Genomic DNA, 18,464 nt, shown 5'->3' with positions numbered 1-18,464 from the left:
AATAAGAAAACTGCTGGTTTAGGACACACTGAAATTGGAACATTAATTCATGTCCCTACGGATCTTGGGAAAAAGCCAATGCAAGTCCTGAATTTTATCATGATAAACCCGTGGCACCCACTAATCACAAGATTGTATCTTCACATAAGATAAGGGGAAGATTTTTGGCATGGGAATGAACACACACACCTAGCTGTTTGCAAAGGCTTGCAACCTGGCAGCCTTTCAGTAAGGTTTCACTCACATAGCTGTTACTGTATACTCTCCAGCTATGGCTGGGAAGTTGATAATCCTTAAGATATGAGGAGAGTTTTGATTTCTGACACAGCATTCCTGAGATAAATGCAGGATCAGAGAGATGCTTTGAAATTCCCAGAGATACCCCACTGGTAAACTGCTACATGGGAACAACTTTTAACAAAGTGTCTTTTAAAAAGGAAAAAAAAAGCTAACTCACAGAACTTGTGTTTGCCCTCAAACAATATATTAAATGCAAAACACAGAAAATAAGAGAGCATCCCAAAGCCTGTTTTTCCAAACTTTCCCAATATACCTTAGTATTTTTGTCTACCCCAGAGGTAAGAGCTACTATTTCCAACTCTATTACAGTTCCTTGTATACAGGTTTTTCTTTTGCTGGTACAATTCCTTCCCACTGCTGTCACTAGGTGTCATTTCAGAGCATAAACTTGTATTTTAAGCAGAGTTGTACTATATAAAGATACAGTCACCTTCAAGTGGTCATGAAACTTTCTTGTCTATATAATTTTAAATATAAATTAATATAAGATATAAATATAAATTTGAACTATAAATTTTCATATATACAGTTATTCTGATTTATTAGCTAGTTAGCAACATGCCTTATCATAGATCAACATATTTACCATAGATGCAAGACTGTGCATGGCACTACCTGATGATAATTGACTAGAGGTAAGACTTCTCCATCATTAAGTACACTGTCTACCTGACATACCCACAAAAGCAAGGAAATGAAAAATTAAGCCACCTAGAAACACAGAGCTGCTGACATAACGAGGTCACATGCAACTGCTGAAGGACAAAATATTTTATACTAGTTCATGACCTTTTCCTGACATATTTAGCCCCACCCACTAAACATGAAAAGTCACAGGGAACTAATACCTGCAAGTTATTACTGTGAAGCAGTGCAGATAGCTACATAAACCCCTACAAAACCGCTTGCCCTCTGCTCTTCCATTCACAAGCATGGTGCGGTCTACTGCTGCAGTACATGCAGGCCTTTCACTCCTCTGTGCATATTCTTTCATCAGACTAGCTTCCTTTCAGAATCTGATACCGTAATTATGTCTCACGGTTAAGTGAGAGAATGTTGAGAGTTGTGGTTACAAATGGCTGGCAATTCAGTGTTGGGAAAAGGAGAGAGGAGTCCAGCTGGGACAATACGGCACTGGAAAAAGTAAAAGGGCAAAACAGCAAGTAGTTCAACTTTCCAGGGACTTGCTTTATAAGACACACTGCAACTATACAGAGAAAAAAACACAGAACTGCAAATGACTGAAGGGCTGCTGCCAATGCCCAGTGTTTCATTAGTGTACATGTTATCAAATTAAATCTCACTGTTTCCTCTGATAAGGTTCTGTAGGTATAATCTACCTATGTCAGATATCAGGACTGCAGATGCCCAATTACTTCCTGTCTAGTTAACCTGCTTTACACCAATTCAAATCAGATTTGCACAGGCAGCACAAACCTTCAGTTTTAGCAATAGCTAAAAAATAATTCCTAAATGCCACATGCACTTCTGTACCGGTTCTCCAGACAAATGTTATTTTGTGGTTCAAATCTCTACCACTCAGCAACGAACAATAAGAATTTCCTGAGGAAAAACATTAGTCACAGGCTAAAACATTATGCTATTTCATATCGACTGCCCACTTGCAGAGCAATAAGGAAGTGCTAAAAGCACTTGGGCAGCAGCAGGGAGAGGTGTGACAAGTTCTAATTCAGTGTCCCTCTTCTACCAATTTTCCCCCTCTGCCTCCATCCTCCTACTGCTCCCAAAACAAGTCCTCCTGTTTAGCATCACAAGCAGAACACTGTATTTACTTTGAGACAAGAGCAGGGGGGGCAAATGCTAGCATACACCATCTGTGTCTAATCTAGCCAGACAACCACCACCACCTCTTCCCCCACTAGTGATATGGCAACCTGAGTTGAGAAGGCATGCTGTGACAGCTGCATCCATACCCCTGGCAGACCTGCACTCCTTTCTTGAGTCATCTAAGTTTGCTAGTTTGAGCAAGGCAGCCATCGACAGCAAAGACATCGGAGCCAGAGGAAGTTCAGGTAGAAGCAGATGATCAGATACTGGTATGGTAACAAGGGATCCCCTTGCACCAGATAGATTGCAGGATTTCTGGGTATGACTAAGGCTTTTTTAGAGGCAGGAATTCAAATTCTATGGGATTCTTTCCTTCTTTGATTTCTTTGTTGGTTTGGGGAGTCCTGGAGAGGTAAGGAGCTAATGAGACTGAGATGTAGGGGACACCAAAATTATAATCAGGAAAGAGGGACTTCAATCTAAAAGGAAAAGAAAGAGAAACAAAGCAGGAATGCTCCATTTTAAATCCACCACAGCATTTGAGTATTAAGAAAGGCAGATATTCATTAAAATGAAACAAAATTTAAAAAGCTATTACAACAACAAAGCAAATCTAACAGCTTAGGGATATACCTACTGAATGAAGCCTGAAAGATTTAAAGTAGGCCTTTAGCACCAGAAGGCAGAACACATGCATCTTCATAAATGAATATGGGAGTATTCTATAGGTAGAAGGACACCTAGATGATTACTCCATTGTTTTCAATCCATTTGTAACTATTATTAAACCAGTATTCTTTTGCAGGTGTAACAGTAACTAGATACAGCTTTGTGATCAGTACACAAGCTAATCTACACATCGTTACTTTAAGTTATTTAATGTCCATTTTATTTCCTGAATCCTTTAAAACTAGCTAAATATGCATAGTACAGCAGCACTCATCTGCAAGTTCTGCACTTAGGAAGAGGTGAACAGGAAAGACAAACAGCTTACACCTGTAATCTTTTCTTTTAGTCTTGCAGTCATTTCTAGGCAATTTATTGGCCCTCTTACCATATCGCTTCTGAGCTGTAACATGTATGGAGACAGGAAAGTTAACTCTTATAAAGAGGTGCTGGCTTCAAGACCTTCAAGTGTAACCCAATCACAAGTCATTTTTCATTTCCACAGTCCTTTGTAGCATAACATAGCATCCCATGAGTCGCAGAGCATACCTTTATGACGAACCTATGTGATGTCAGCGGACTTTGTAGTCAAAGATTCTACAATCAAAGCATCTTGATTATATTAAGTACTAGATGACACTGTACATCAGATCTGGTGAACTGAAGTGTAAATTTTTTCTGTTCCTCACAGATATCTTAAGGAAAATGAAATACCCCAAATATTTTGGAAGTTACATTACCTGTCAAAGGAATGGAACTGTACAGGCTGCTCAGCAGCTCCATCGCCAAGAACTCCAAGGAAGGTTGGTGGCAGAAGAGCAGTATCCACTGCAGTCCCATCAGCTGGTGTGCTTACCAAGCTTCTCAGGATGTCCTTTACGTTGACATTTTTTGCAGGTGGCACAGAAGCTGTAGGCTTACTATCCTCTGTTCCTGTCTCACTTCTGCCCTCCTGAGACTTATTTACTTCTAATGAGAGTGTGCAAAGTACTTCACTGATTGCATCTGGACCTGCACTGACATTCAGAGGTCCTGCTTCAGTAACACTACCAGAACTGTTTGTTTGCCCTGAAGCTGGTTCCTCCCCAAGACCAGAATCCCTTCTTTGTACAGATACTGTACTTTCTGAATCTTCAGTGGAGGCTGAAGGACCGAGAGCAGCAGATGGGTCTTCCAGATCTGTTCATACCAAAAACAGAAAACACATTTTAAGTTCATTATTAACAGAATTGCATTCACCACATTGCTCCTAAAGAAGTAACACCAATAGGTGACAAGTGAAATAACACAGCTATAAGTATTTCCTCTTGCCTACTTAGAGATTTAATACTATCTATAAGTATTTAATAGGAAACTTAGAACAGAAGAATTTCCTTCTAATTTCTGAGAAGCCTGAAAAGTTAATAACATCCAAAAATTGAGACAAGGAAATAGAAGGTATTGGCTCAATAGTCAAAGAATGAAAATTAATTGATTGCCCTAAAGAAGAATAGGAGAAAGAAATCTTATAGTGGAAACAAAAAGCTGCCAGTCCATGCTTATGCATACTTAACCTTATGCAAAATAGTAATGTTTCTGCAACAAGCATTTGTGAATACTTAGCTACTTCAGTGAGACTAACCACCTCTACACAGCAAAATCAACCTATAGATTAGATTCTTCTCAGATCAGAAAAAGATACACACAAATACTGAGGCAAATTGAATACTATATTGTTTATTTATGTGGTTACAATGCGCATATTTCTATACAATTTCACATGGACTTCTACAGAATTTTGAGATGCATAAGCCACATTATTTCATTTGGCCAAATGATTAACAGTTCACCTGTAGCAGGAGTTTCATTATTTTCATTCTCTGATTCCTTGAATGACTGACTGTGGTTTGGTGGTCGTCTTTCATTCTGGGGTTCCAGTATATCTCTGTATTTTGAAACCATGAGCACAGATATAAAATATACAACAGCCAAAGCCAAAAACTGAGCCTGTTTACTATCCTCCTGTAAAAAAAGGACACACACACAGATTTTTCCATTACAATTTCAGCAGCATGTTTATTTTTATGTAAAATATGCCCAGCGCTACCATAAACAGACCAAGAGTAAGCTGATATGTCAACAATGGAAGAACAATATTCTCTAGTCAGAGTTTGTCTCACCTATAAAGCTAGGAAATACAGCAACTGTATTCAGATGGCACTAATCCTTTCATTTTTCATTTATAAATATGACAACTCTGACTAAAGATTGTGTGTTTTGACTACATGCTTCGAATTAGTGCAAGGACTAGATCCCCTTTATTTATTTACAGGTGTTTCCTCTATTACGTTTCCTCGAATGCACCAAGATATTAACAGCATTTGCTGTGAAGTACAATCAGGCAAGTGTACTCAATAAAACTGTAAAAGCATTTCTAAACGATTATATATTAATGAAGGAAGTGGAAGAAATCCCAGAACCAGTGTTAAGGTTTTATTTCATAATCAGATTGTTCAGATGGATGTACTGTACTATGTACAATTTAAACAAGAATTGGCAAATATGCATTTCCATTACAGCTGTAACTTTATGAAGAGATTTTAAGAAAATCTTAAAAACAAAACTTAATATGAATTATGCCAGGTACCTCCCCAGAGCACTCAGTCACTCCTAGTGAAACAGAGGAAAGAGCCACATTCCAGATCTGACTAGACGTTATGATTTAGCCTAAGCCTGTCCCCTTTGGCTGTTGAAGGAAGAAAAGCTTTGTACACTTTGGGATCACAGGAGAACTGAATATTTGGATCCTCCACTGATTAATCAGTAAGAGCAAGTGTGTTTGGGGGTTTTTTTCCCCTCATTTACATAATGGCTCAGGCAGCATTCAAATTTTCCCTCTAAACAGTTCAAGAAAGTAAGTTAAAACTATAAAGCTCATTTTATCATGCCTGTAGTGCCTATTAAAGCCCCACATTCCATGAAGAGTTCTTTATTAAGCTATACCGGAAGAAGTTTAAGAGAAGGTCTCTATTAAGAACTAGATAACATCGATGGATCCTATCTGTTACGCTGAAAAAACAACCTATAATCCCCTTGGTTCGACCCAAATCCTTAACTTTCATAGAACAAGACAGAATCAGTAAGCTAATAACAGGTTAGCATCAGGCAAGCAGTACGAGATTGATGAAAGTCCCCTACAATGGTAAGGATTATAAAGAATTTTCTTGCTAGACGAATTTTTGCAAAACAGTTTCCAACTGTACTTAATAAAGTGAATTAGCAGTGATCCAGTGAATTAGCACCACCCCTTCCTTAATTTTTCTGCTATGTTTGTAGAGCTCCTTGAAATAAAGTTCATATACTACTGACAGTGCTACTGGTGATGGTTAAGTGGAATCCATCTGAGTTACTCCTATACTGGTTCAAATCGTGCCAATCACAATTCTGTGTGCTGAACAAAATGTAAGAAACTGCATGCAAATTGAACATAAAATATTTAGATGCAAGTATAAGCAGCTCAGATAAAAACTGTTCCAAAACAGATCTTTTAAAGTCTAATTTTTTTCCACAGCTCAACACAGTAGCCAAAAAGCAGAGTTATTGCATCATTTCATATTTATTCGTGAAACAGAAAACCTGGTGGATTAGATATGCAAAAAAAGCAGAGGTTGTGTGTGTATGTTGGTTTTTTTAAAAGAAAAAATGACCACACAAAATTTGCTTGATTTTGAAGATTGCGTCATTAAGATTATTTCAGTTGCCACAAGTATGGAATATTTACTTCCTATTACTCTTTTGCACACTGACACTGAAGTAGGGGTTGAAAGAAGCTTGTTTCAATCAATAGTTGCTGTAAAGATAAAAACCAAAGATCCTTCACTATTCTGGATAGAACAAAAGTCACTATGTAAATCATTATACTTGCTAAATAGTCCATTTATTGTAAAATAAGTTCTGGTGTCCAAGCTTGTGGCCACCAATGACTCACAGGCATCATAGCTGCTGTATTTGCTTACAGAGATGGTTTTTTTAAGCAATCAATCTCAATTTCCTCAATATCAGCTATAAAGTTGCTGACATAGGGAAAAGATATTTTTAGTCAATTCAAGACTCAAAAACATATGCATATTTACAGCACATGCACACAAATTGGTTCCTCTGAGGGGAAGTAAAGGAATTAGAGATGACCTCTAATTTTTAATTAGCTAGAAAGATACTCATTTCTCAAAAAGTATACATAAACATCTTTATGATACATACTATACATAAACAGTTTGTCCATGTACACCATGTGAAAGTATGTATTTGTACTAAACACAACATATTTCATATACAATAGGCAGAATTCCAAAGAATCAGCTCTTAGCAACACACTGAAGAGCCTGATTGGCAGGCAGCAACTTTAACCTCTCCCTATTTCCAATCCCAAACACTACAACAGCTGCAGAGTATTACAAGTTCCTAATTGCTGCAAGCAGTGTTCAGTTTTTGTAAATTCAATTTAGCCAAACTGCGTAACACATAGCAAGTGTTCAGCAGATATACGCAGAAATCCAGCTACAAAGAAAACAACAGTATCTGTAACTTACTATATCTCTGAACACTACTGCTCGAAGTCGATTAATATCCATATCCTGCAGAAGTCTGTCATGGTCTCGTATTGGAGAAATGCCACCAGTCACAATGTCTACTGGACTCTATTTAAAAAAAAACAAAACAAAACAAAAAAAACCCCAACCAAACCAATTGTTTCAAATTCTTTTTTTGAAAGCATTCTACCAAGAATCATTAAGTGTGTACAATCACCCACTGTACATCATATTGTCATAACTACAGCACAAAGATCAGATATGCATTTCATATTTAAAGGAATAAAAAAAAATCTGGCAAATTCTCGTGACGGATTAATTTCACTGTGGGAGGTTAAATATCTAAGTGTTAAATTCACATCTTGGAAAAACTACTTCAGGATTTCCAGTGTTCACGCCCTTCAGCTCTATTAAAGTATCAGTGGTGCAGGTATAAATTTAAAAACTCATCCCGCCATACAGAGTAATAATTACTGGCTCTTGTGTTCCTGAATGTGGTCTTATACTTGCCTTTGCCGCAGACTTTCCTGTTCCTGTAAAGCCCTGCACTGTTTTTTGGTTCTTCACAATGTCTCCAATAGGCTTCATCTGTGCATGCTGCTGACACTCCAAGCAATTTCTTACTGCTACCGCACATACTTGAAGGGAAAAGAAATGTGAAGAATTACTCTGGGAAATAGTATTGTCTATATCCCTTACAGAGATGTGTAATACATTTCTGTTTATCACTTCAACTAAAAAGTTGAAGCACATCAGTAAAATGATATTTTGCTTCCATAAATTTTAAATAGTCACCAAACCAATGCTCAAAATTCTTTAATAATTTATAATTAATAATTAATACTAAACTATTAGAACATGTATGCTATATCTAATGGATACTTCAAAGTGAGTAAGTTAGCATCCTTCATTGAAATTTACCATACATACAACCATGGCGTGGGGAGAGTGAAGACAGCTAAATTTCACAGACTAGCAAGGAAGACAGACAAGTGATACACTTGTGAAACAAATGGCAACATTTGCTTCACAGTGCTCTGTTACTCTTGGTTTAATGTTCTGAAGTTACACGATTTATTTTCTTAGCTTCAGTTATACCTGTTTTATCTTCTAATATTATTTTCAAAAGAAAAAAGAACTACCCCACCTCTATACCTGTTTGCATCCCATAAATCTTGTTCTACCTGCACAAAGTTTTAATTGCCTAGAAAGGGAGAGGAAGGCTAGTTACTGTTGAGGCTCTGAGCTGCTCTGGCACTCATGCAAATTAAACTTTTCATTACAAAAAGTCTTACAGCATGCAATTAGCATGAATACTCTCCTCCTGTATTAAACTTTTCATTACAAAAAGTCTTACAGCATGCAATTAGCATGAATACTCTCCTCCTGTATTAACTGAACCCAGTTATGATCTTGTATATTCTCATTTCCAGAAGAGTCATTACTTTTTTAGGTAATGACCACTTTCAACCCAATTTGATACATACTATAATATTGGGTACAACTACTGCCCAATTTGAACCCTACTCTTTAGAAATTTACATCTCTAGTTTTCTTCATACTTTCATCTACTGACCTCAAGATTTAAACCTCTCTTCTACATATTGTAAAGGTTCATGGTTTTGTACAGAGTACAAGATTTCTTTTTCTTAAAGTTGCCACATTCTAAGTCTTGACTGTTTGGGGAACTTTGTCAAAAGAAATATCTTCATGGATAAAATGAAAATTTGCATCCACAACAGTCAGGCTACCAAACTTAATAATTTATTTTATTTAAACTTTTTAAAGAGGAAAAGAACCCCATATATATGCATTGAAGGATACAGTAATAGTAAAATAGTAAAAGATCCCAATGCTTCTTTGAATAAATTTAATCTTGATTTAACAAAAAAAGGAGAGGGAAAAAAAAAGGTAACAATTGCTAACTATTTAGTAACAGCAAGCTCCTATGCTCATTAAGTGTTTTTATTTGCTTACCCAGACGAAGACATTGTCGCAGAATTCCTCCAGATGACATATTTTTCTCAGACTCAATTTCAGTGAAACCAAGAGAGCTTGCAAAAATTAGCACATCCACAAGGCTGATTAATCTCTGGAGGAACGTTAAAGATGCTTCTACTGAAAGTCCTTGAGTTGGCTCAATATTCTCCAATTCATGCTACACAGAGGAAAATTGAAAGCAACATTTACTTCTTCACAAAGGTGATATTCCTACAACTTCAATGAAAAAGTAGTATCCTGGAAGTCCATTTTCAGTCACATGCAAAAGTGGTAATTAGTCACATTCTAGTTACAATTATTAGTATTGGGATTTAATCCCATTCCAGACCACCGTGGGACAATGAAGCCCAGCAACTTCTTTTTATGTCTTCAGGCAAAGAGGGCAGGCACCCAATTTATCTTAGGGAAAGCACAGAGGTAGCAAAGGGAGGAAAGAGATGCTTGTGGAAATATCCCATATGCATTCTTGTTTCCCAAAAGGACAGATATAATAGTTAATACACTGCATAAAGAAAGGCATCCTCCCACAAGAGATAAATTTTCAAATAAAAATGAAATTTCTTACAGTAGCAGATGTAGCAGCAGAAAGCAATGGCAATATACCACCACAAGCCATGATCATGTTGTCCATCACTTGAGAGATGAGATGAATTGTGTTGTGCACAAATATGACATTGTCACTGCTATTCACAAAGTCCATCACAGTTTTTGTAGAATGGCTGTCCAAAAAAACCATTCAGAATACAGCTTTATTTTTGTGGTATTTTAGCATCTTTATGCTTTCATAAAACTGAAACAAAAGAGTTAGCAATGGGGCAGCAAGTGACACGTGACTGTAAGGGTCAAGTGATGTACCTTAATCTAAACCTAAAACTACCTTTCCTTTCTGTTCTTAAACCTCTCCAGATCACACTTAGCTAAAAACATCAAGATGTGTGTTAATCATCATTTGGATAAAGACACAATGACTTTTGCTATAGCAAGTAATCATAGACCAGCCTATAATATATCAGGCAATACAATAGTATCCTGGAAGTGTGAACTAGATCTTGAATCTTTGGGAAAATAAAGCAAATACTAAGGGCTTCTCAGAGAAATTAAAAATCAACAAAACACAAAAACTTAAATCCTGTTAAACACGTAAATAGATTTTCAAAACAGAACCTAAACTAAAAATACATTTTAGCTATATCCAATGATGTCTTGAGAGGTTAATTTAATCACATCCTAAAAATTAGTCAGACAAAAATTCACCGCAGTTTAAATTGGTTTTAATCGCTTAAGTACTCTATTTCTTCATCCTTACATTCCTTTTTATCAGGTCAGTACACCTATACAGTTCAATTTAAATTTGACGTTCACTACTACAAGCTAGTAATAGACACCACTCTTATTTAAGTTATTAAATCTTAATGCAGAATTACCACTGTTTTCAAAGTTTCCTTTTTTTACTAAATTCAACTTGATGATTACATTCCAGATACCTGTTACAAGTTAATTTTTAAAGACACAGAACATCTCTGTTCACAGAACATCTCTGTTCACAGAACCCTATCAAAGCAGCAACATAGCGTGTGTAAATGCAGACGTAATAAATACTATTTGGGATAGATTTTTTTTTTCCTCCATATTTAGATACTAACAAAAGATGCAGGCCCTTACATACATTAGGAGCATGAAAATCATGGTCCAATAAAAATCAACAGCAAGACTGCCATTGACTTAAATGTAGCCAGGATTTCAGTCAAAATATATGTGCAGGCCCTCAACCAAAACACATTTATGTCTGTAAAGAGCCTTAAAAAAAAAATCTGAGACTATTTGTGTATAGGTCACAAAATAAGTAAAGCTATTGAATAATGAGTAAAATATCAGATGTGCAAAATTCGAAGTCAAAGAGTGACTCTGATGCAGTTTCAACAAAATCTCAAGTTAATTATAATTGAAATGCCAGTCTAGATCACTCCACATAAAGCATAGAAATTTACCTTCTCCACATCTGTATATCTGTTTCTATGGAAAAGAGTAAGTCTGTGAGCAAGCGCTGATGCATCAGTGACCACTTAAACTCAGGAATACGGAACACAGTTGACCTAGAGTCTCTTCTCTGCCCATCTGATGAAGCAGCTAGCTCTTGTCCTGAAGAATCTTGCTGCCTTGAGGGCTGAATACACAGTTTGCAGACAAAAGAAACCCCACACTCTAGTTATTAGTTTCCACGGTATACACTGAAATGCATTTAATAGACTTGAGATTTTAGATATTCAACAAGTTTAGACTGTGTACAATGTTACAAATAAAGCTAAAACTATTACACAAATGCTATTTACTGGATATACCAAACCTACAAACTACTCTACAGCTGCACTACCACACCTGTCAGTCCAGGCATACACAAGCAGCAACCCAACCTTACCACAGGGGGAGTATATGTTGCTGTAGACAGTGGTTTTCCTCCTTTAAGGAAGAATGGTGCAGAATGAAGAGCATCCATTAGCAGGTATCTCTGCAGAAGGGAAGTACTCAGATACGTGACTATTTAACCATGAAAAGCTGAGTTAGAAACTAGAGACTAGAGGGGTGGAGCACTGCAGCATGCAACAGAAACCCAGTTTTAAATTACACTTGCACAAAAAAGGTAGGCTGATGTGATGGAGTAACAATCATATCAAATTTTATAGTTTCAAATATATATATATATATATCTCTCTCTCATGTACCTGCAGAGTAACTAGTGTAAAAAATATTTTCACAAGTTCCATCAGGATATCAAAGAAACTTAGTGTTATTTTTTTCTGCACAAGCAATGTTTGCTTCTCAATAATTATAAATTGAGATTATAGGAGACCAGATTGAAAAGAGTAAAAGGAAGGTTGAGTAAAGAAGCAGAAGAAATTGTAAATAAAATCTTCTCAGAATATGTAAGTTTCTTTCAATTCTTCAAACTTAAGAAGTATCAACACAGACAAAGTGTCCATCTAGCCAAATACTCAGTCTCCATCAGCATCCGTAAGTGCATGTACAAAGAATAAAACCTTAGAGACTTCTCAGTACACAAATTAGTAAGAATTATGGCTATTTTAATCAGGGGTTGAAAGTATTCTTTAGATAACTCACAAAATCCACACACATTAAAATCCCCAAAATGTGTATAGGCACACTTTTTCAAAAACCTCACAAAATAAGAACTTCCTTTTATTTTTAAGCTAGACAGATGAAGGATAGGTAGAATTTACCTCAGGTATGGATCTAGGGGGCAGAGGTGCTTCTAGACATGTGTTAGCTTTCAGTTCCAGTCTTTCTGTATCTGATGCAACACTAGAAACATCAAGCTTGGCGATTCTTTTGTCAGAGGCTCCAGCAGGCTCTGGCACATGTGCATTTGCATTTTCTTCAGCTGTTTTGCTTTCACTAAAAAGAATCTTTTCTTCCTCCAGCTTCTTTTTCCCTTTCAAATCTGGTCGAGTTCCTACTTCTTGAACTGCGGAACTCACTGTCTCCGGTAAAGAAGTCAGTTCTTGTTTTTTCCCATGTACACCTTCAGTATCTTCGGACTTTAAAAGCACAGATTCAGGTTGCTTCTCTATTGCTTTTCCCTGCTTTGTCACTTTGCTTTCATTAGAGCTACATTCCTTGTTCAATTCTGCATACTCTTCTGAAGGTAAAGGCATACTACTTTCGTCTTTCAAATCAACAAAGTCATCCTCATCTTCCATGTCTACTGTTGATTTTTCCAGTCTTTCTGGACTTTCAGGAGTTTCTGGTTCCAAAGTAGTTTGCATTGCTAAAGAAGCAGCAGTGACAGCTACTGTTTCTTCCACAAGCTCATCAGGTTTGCTCAAAGGATCTTCAATTGCTTCAGCTATTCCAGTACTAATTTCTGAAACACTGGTCTTTATTGTTTCCGGTTCTGGAGAAAATTCTGCACAAGGCACTGCTTTTAAATCCTGTGTAGTCTCCCTGTCTTCCCCCTCTAACTCCTCCCTGTGATTAAACACTGAATGAGTTTGTTGGTCACCATCTGATGAGGTATTTGTCTCTTTTTTTTCAGTACTGCACTCAATATCATCAATAATGCAGGAAGGAGCAGTAGCATCTTCTTTTAACTCCAAACATTGTTGCTTTCTCTTGATTTCAGCTTCTTTGCTAACTCCAGAGATTGTTCTAATTGGAGTTGAAGCGTGTATTCCACTCCCTTCACCTCCTTTCCCTTGGTACTCCCTGTACATTTGAGAAAGACTCTCTTTGTGCATTTCAAAAGTTACCTAGAAGAACAGAATTGAACGTATATTAAAAATTATACATTAATGACTGTTTTATCTGAAAAAAAAAAAAAAAACAACCAAAATCATTTCTCAAATCACAAAGTTATACTACAAATTTATATTGGATACCGTTCTCATGATACAAAATAATTTCACATTGGAGACCACTTCAACTGAGAGCAAGTCTTTCTTAAGTGTACCTGTTATTCCTGGCCAAAAGAAAGAAAAAAAAAAAGTAACACCAGAGTCAAAAAAATCCTAGACTGATCCTAAGGACAGGAAATTAAGTGTTTACTAGAAGTACTCAAGAGTTTTAAAGACTACTTCTAGTAAAAGAAATGAAAATGTTTAAAGTTTAATACTTACAGTTAACACTTGCATTATTTCCTAGGTTAATTACAGTGATCTGTAATTAGAGTTATCTGTGCTACTTGCATTCATGTAATTGTATAGGATACAGATAAAAGTGCGACAGCATAACATCCAGAAAGTTACTGAATTTGAGATAGCTGACAATCTCAATTTTTTTGTAAGGGGGGACACTGTGACAAGTAGCAGGGACACTTACTATAGTTGAGCTTTCACATCATTTTAGCACCTTGAGTATGCTCAACAATCCACAAAGATAAATAAACTTTCAAGAAGTTTACATAAAAAAAAAAAAATACAATCTCACAAAGTCAGAGCAGAGAAGCATGTAATGAAGCTAAAACCCTGGGGATCTCCAAATGATACCTAAAATTCTTCAGAGGACTTTTCCTCTGGTGAGTGCTATTTACCAAGTCTAAAAGGCACATGAGAACAGCTACACAATCTGATTAAAGCGAGAAGATCTTCCTATGGATGAGCTGAAAAAAATTATTTTTGTTTTTAGGTATATATAAAAATTCCAGATAGAAAAATTCTTTATATACATACTGATAAAACTAATTTGCCCAAATAAATAGCTGTGTGTTGAAAGAAAATCTTACTAGACTAACTGAAGTTTTTATTATGCTGTTATTCAATTTAGTTTATCCATACCTTTCTATTTAGGGTTTAGATTTATCTTCTACAACAGAAGTGTTTGTTGTCTGTAAGCTTAGTTCTCAAAATTTTCCCAACATATAGGCTGCAGCTGAGGGTTTTATTTTTTTTAAACCATTTTCCTTATCACAAACATCTTCCATAGACAAAGCAGAGCAGTACATTTTACTAAACACATGAATACATATTTTCTTATTCTCTTACATACTAAACTCATTCATTTGCATCTCATCTAAAAATTCCACATACATGGTAGTCAAAGTGACAATTAGTCAGTAGGAATATTTTCTCTTAGGATGATACATGTAAGTCAAAAACTAACTTGACAGGTTAAAAAGGTACTAGAAATTATAGTTAACAAATCAGGAGGAGTAAAGAAAGAACAAAGGTAAAAAGGAATATTCTTGGCAGGTTGTGTTGTCAACATTAGCTTTTTAACATACTATTTTCTCTAGCAATAGAAATGGGATATCTTCCTCCTGTTTAAAAAAAAGTCTTCCTGTACTAGTTTTAAACCAGTTATGTACAAACAAAAAAGTGTGAATGATTACAAATAACTGAAAGTTCATCCATCTGTCACAATGGATCTATAAAATATTTGATTATAGGTTATTGCTAAATGGGGGGGGGGGGGGGGGGGGGGCGCGCAGCGGCACATTATTATTTTAGAAATACTTCCTTCCAGAACTGTACCACAGTCAGGTTGTCAAAAGCAACCCAAAATATATCATGCTAATAAGTTCTCCCTTGCACTTTTATTTGTTTTCAAAAACATGATTAGGCAAAGCTGCTACTTTTGGTCAAATCATTACTTTTGTGAAGAAGAAATCTTGACAGCTTGACCTTATGTCCAGCTAGCTTTCCCTCTTCTCTCTCTCCCTTTTGCTTCCTCCATTTCCAAAACTACTAAAAAGTTTTATTCCAACAAGTACTAGAGAGACATTCAACAAATAAAAATACTGTTGGTTTATTTCAGCGAAACTTACCATATGTACTTCCCAGAAAGTACACGAGGCCCACAATAGGTATACGTTACCTACACAATGCAAGTATAGCTGTAACAAATCTGTGATAACATAGCTACCTTTATCCATTTCTGTCCTCAGTATCAGACTTATTATTGCAACATTCATTGTAAAAAATACATGGGAAAAATGACTCGTCAAAAGTATTTGCAGGCTTTAGCTACACTGCATACTTCCTCTTTTAACACTGTTAAGCTACATCCAAGTATGAGACCTGGATTCTACTCTGGTTATGCACTGCTTCTAAGACTTTGAACAAGTCTCAGGTCTAGCCTCAAAATCTTATTTCACTAGTTTCCTTGAACAAAGGCAAAGCAAAATAAAGATGAAGATAAGAATGGCACTGCTGCGGCCAGTTCTCCCCAGTACAAATGGGGATAGGCATGAGGATGCTGAGATGATCACAAGACAGTGGCTGGAGGGACCTGTTACAAAACATTATTTCCTTCAGTGCTCAAACTTGAATGCAATAGAGAGTAGTACATGACTCACAGAATCTGTTCAATAACAGCAACAATTCAATCTTAATGGAACGAATCATAGAGATGTTTTGCAGGGCTGGCAGTTACTAAATCCACCTTGCAAAAAGAGCACATTCACAGTGTTGCAAGAGTTTCGTCAAGCAACACTTGATGCTTACACCAGTCCTTACAAAACACAACAAGCTTTAACAGCAATATAAAGTTCTAAGTTCTGGCAGCCCTATCTACGCAAGTGCTTTGATAAATTACCAACCTGGTTAAAGTAAATTGCAAGCATCAAAGAATATAACTTTAAATGTGTTCTAAAAGCATATCATCAGTTATGTTACAGCTGCCTCCCCCTAGCACTTCAAGGAATCACTGAGGTTAAGGCCAGAAAGTAACATCAGATCATCTAGGTCAGCCCTCAGTTTTAAGCCTCTTTCCTACACTTTAAGCCCAGTAACATGGATTGGATGACAGCATCCAGAAAGTGGTCCAGCCTTGGTTTTAGAAATCAAGAGATGAAATGTCCCCTGGATCATTTGTTCCAAATCTACACTATCATCTAAAAAAAAAAAAAAAAAAAAGTATCATTCTTCATTTTGAAAGTCTATATTCAATTCAATTTCTAGTCGCTAATTATGTCTGCATTTCCAAGTTATTAAAAATACCTTGATGAGGAAGAAATACCATGTTTTCAAGGTTGTTTTTTTTTCTTTAACATATTATAACAATGTTTTTAAATGCCCAAAAGATGGAGAAGTAACAGGACCATCTAAAAAGAATGAGCTTTCATTCTGAAGGACTAGAATCCTTCCTGTGACCCCTTCAGCAACCTTTCCAGTGCTTCAAAAAATTTTTAATACTGTGAACATCCATATTTTCATGCATCATTCCAGTCTAAGTCTTACTAAACTCATATGCAGGAGTAAAAGCAACCTACCTCATAGCTTCTCACTTTCCACTCCATGAACACATCCTACAGTGCTGGCAACTACATTTAGTTATATCTCAGTTTGTATAACCTGTGAAGTACTGTTTTTCTGTAATGCTGATTTTTTCCTAGTGTGCTACCAAGCCAATCCCCTTTATAAAAAAGCTGACTGCAGCTTCAGATTTTCTCTTACCAACCAAATTGATCATCTTGTTAACAGCATTAAATCAACCTTCCTTGAAAATAAGTCAAAATCCGCTGTCCGTAAGCCCAGGGTTGTGAGCTTGCTTTTGCTCTCCTCCCTCCCCTTAGGATCCTGAACTCCACAGTCTCATGGTCACTGCAGCCAAGGCTGCCTTTGACCTTCTCATTCCCAACAAGCCCCTTGTTGTTGGTAAGTATGAGGGTCCAGCAAAACACCTCTCCTCATTGGCTCCTCTATCACTTGGAAGAGGAAGAAATTGTCAATGAACTCAAGGAACCTCCTGGATTGCTTATGTCCTGCTGTGTTGCCCCTCCAGCATACATCAGGCCCATGAGGGCCAGGGCCTGCAAACGTGCAGCTGCTCCTATCTATCTGTAGAGGACCTCATCTGCTTGTTCCTCCTGGTCAGGCAGCCTTTAGCAGATGTCCACTATCATAGAATCATAGAATCATTTCTGTTAGAAAAGACCTTCAAGATCATCGAGTCCAACCATCAACCATGCCCACTAAACCACATTCTCGAGTGCCTTGTCTACGTGCTTTTTCAATACCTCCAAGGATGGTGACTCAACCACTTCCCTGGGCAGCCTGTTCCAATACCTGACAACCCTTTCAGTAAAGAAATTTTTTCTAATTTCCAATCTAGACCTCCCCTGGTACAGCTTGAGGCCATTTCCTGTCATCCTATCTCCAGCCACCTGACAGAAGAGACCAGCACCCACCTCGCTACAACCCCCCTTCAGGTAGTTGTAGAGAGCTATAAGGTCTCCCCTCAGCCTCCTTTTCTCCAGGCTAAACAGCCCCAGCTCCCTCAGCTGCTCCTGATAAGACTTGTGCTCCAGGCTCCTCACCAACTTGGTTGCCCTTCTCTGGACACACTCCAGCACCTCAATGTCTTTCCTGCAGTGAGGGGCCCAAAACTGAACACAGTACTCGAGGTGTGGCCTCACCAGTGCTGAGTACAGGGGAACAATCACCTCCCTGCTCCTGCTGGCCACACTATTTCTGATACAGGCCAGGATGCTGTTGGCCTTCTTGGCCACCTGGCACACCGCTGGCTCATATTCAGCCGGCTGTCGACCAACACCCCCAGGTCTTTTTCTGCCGGGCAGCTTTCCAGCCACTCTTCCCCAAGCCTGTAGTGCTGCATGGGGTTGCTGTGACCCAAGTGCAGGACCCGGCACTTGGCCTTGTTGAACCTCATACAATTGGCCTCGGCCCA

General features: G+C 37.4%; 1 protein-coding gene across 4 annotated transcripts in view; it reads right to left on the bottom strand.

The window, feature by feature from the left end:
• LRBA (LPS responsive beige-like anchor protein) overlaps positions 1 to 18,464 on the bottom strand; it is a 431,577-nt gene that overhangs the window by 327,718 nt on the left and 85,395 nt on the right. For 3 of the 4 annotated variants that reach the window (XM_030023944.2, XM_030023959.2, XM_030023952.2), the window contains exons 23-31: positions 12,560 to 13,588; positions 11,740 to 11,829; positions 11,312 to 11,487; positions 9,889 to 10,042; positions 9,300 to 9,480; positions 7,833 to 7,960; positions 7,323 to 7,430; positions 4,584 to 4,755; positions 3,495 to 3,933 (exon numbers count right to left, since the gene is read on the bottom strand). In XM_030023944.2, the coding sequence (XP_029879804.1) occupies positions 3,495 to 3,933; positions 4,584 to 4,755; positions 7,323 to 7,430; positions 7,833 to 7,960; positions 9,300 to 9,480; positions 9,889 to 10,042; positions 11,312 to 11,487; positions 11,740 to 11,829; positions 12,560 to 13,588 (2,477 nt within the window). The remainder of the gene's footprint in view (positions 1 to 3,494; positions 3,934 to 4,583; positions 4,756 to 7,322; positions 7,431 to 7,832; positions 7,961 to 9,299; positions 9,481 to 9,888; positions 10,043 to 11,311; positions 11,488 to 11,739; positions 11,830 to 12,559; positions 13,589 to 18,464) is intronic. The other variant, XM_041122528.1, reaches the window with a different exon arrangement.

This window comes from Aquila chrysaetos, chromosome 1 (genome assembly GCF_900496995.4).
Source record: "Aquila chrysaetos chrysaetos chromosome 1, bAquChr1.4, whole genome shotgun sequence".
NCBI lineage: Eukaryota > Metazoa > Chordata > Aves > Accipitriformes > Accipitridae > Aquila > Aquila chrysaetos.
The sequence above is the reverse complement of the archived record's forward strand: the minus strand, read 5'-3'. Positions and strand labels throughout refer to the sequence as shown.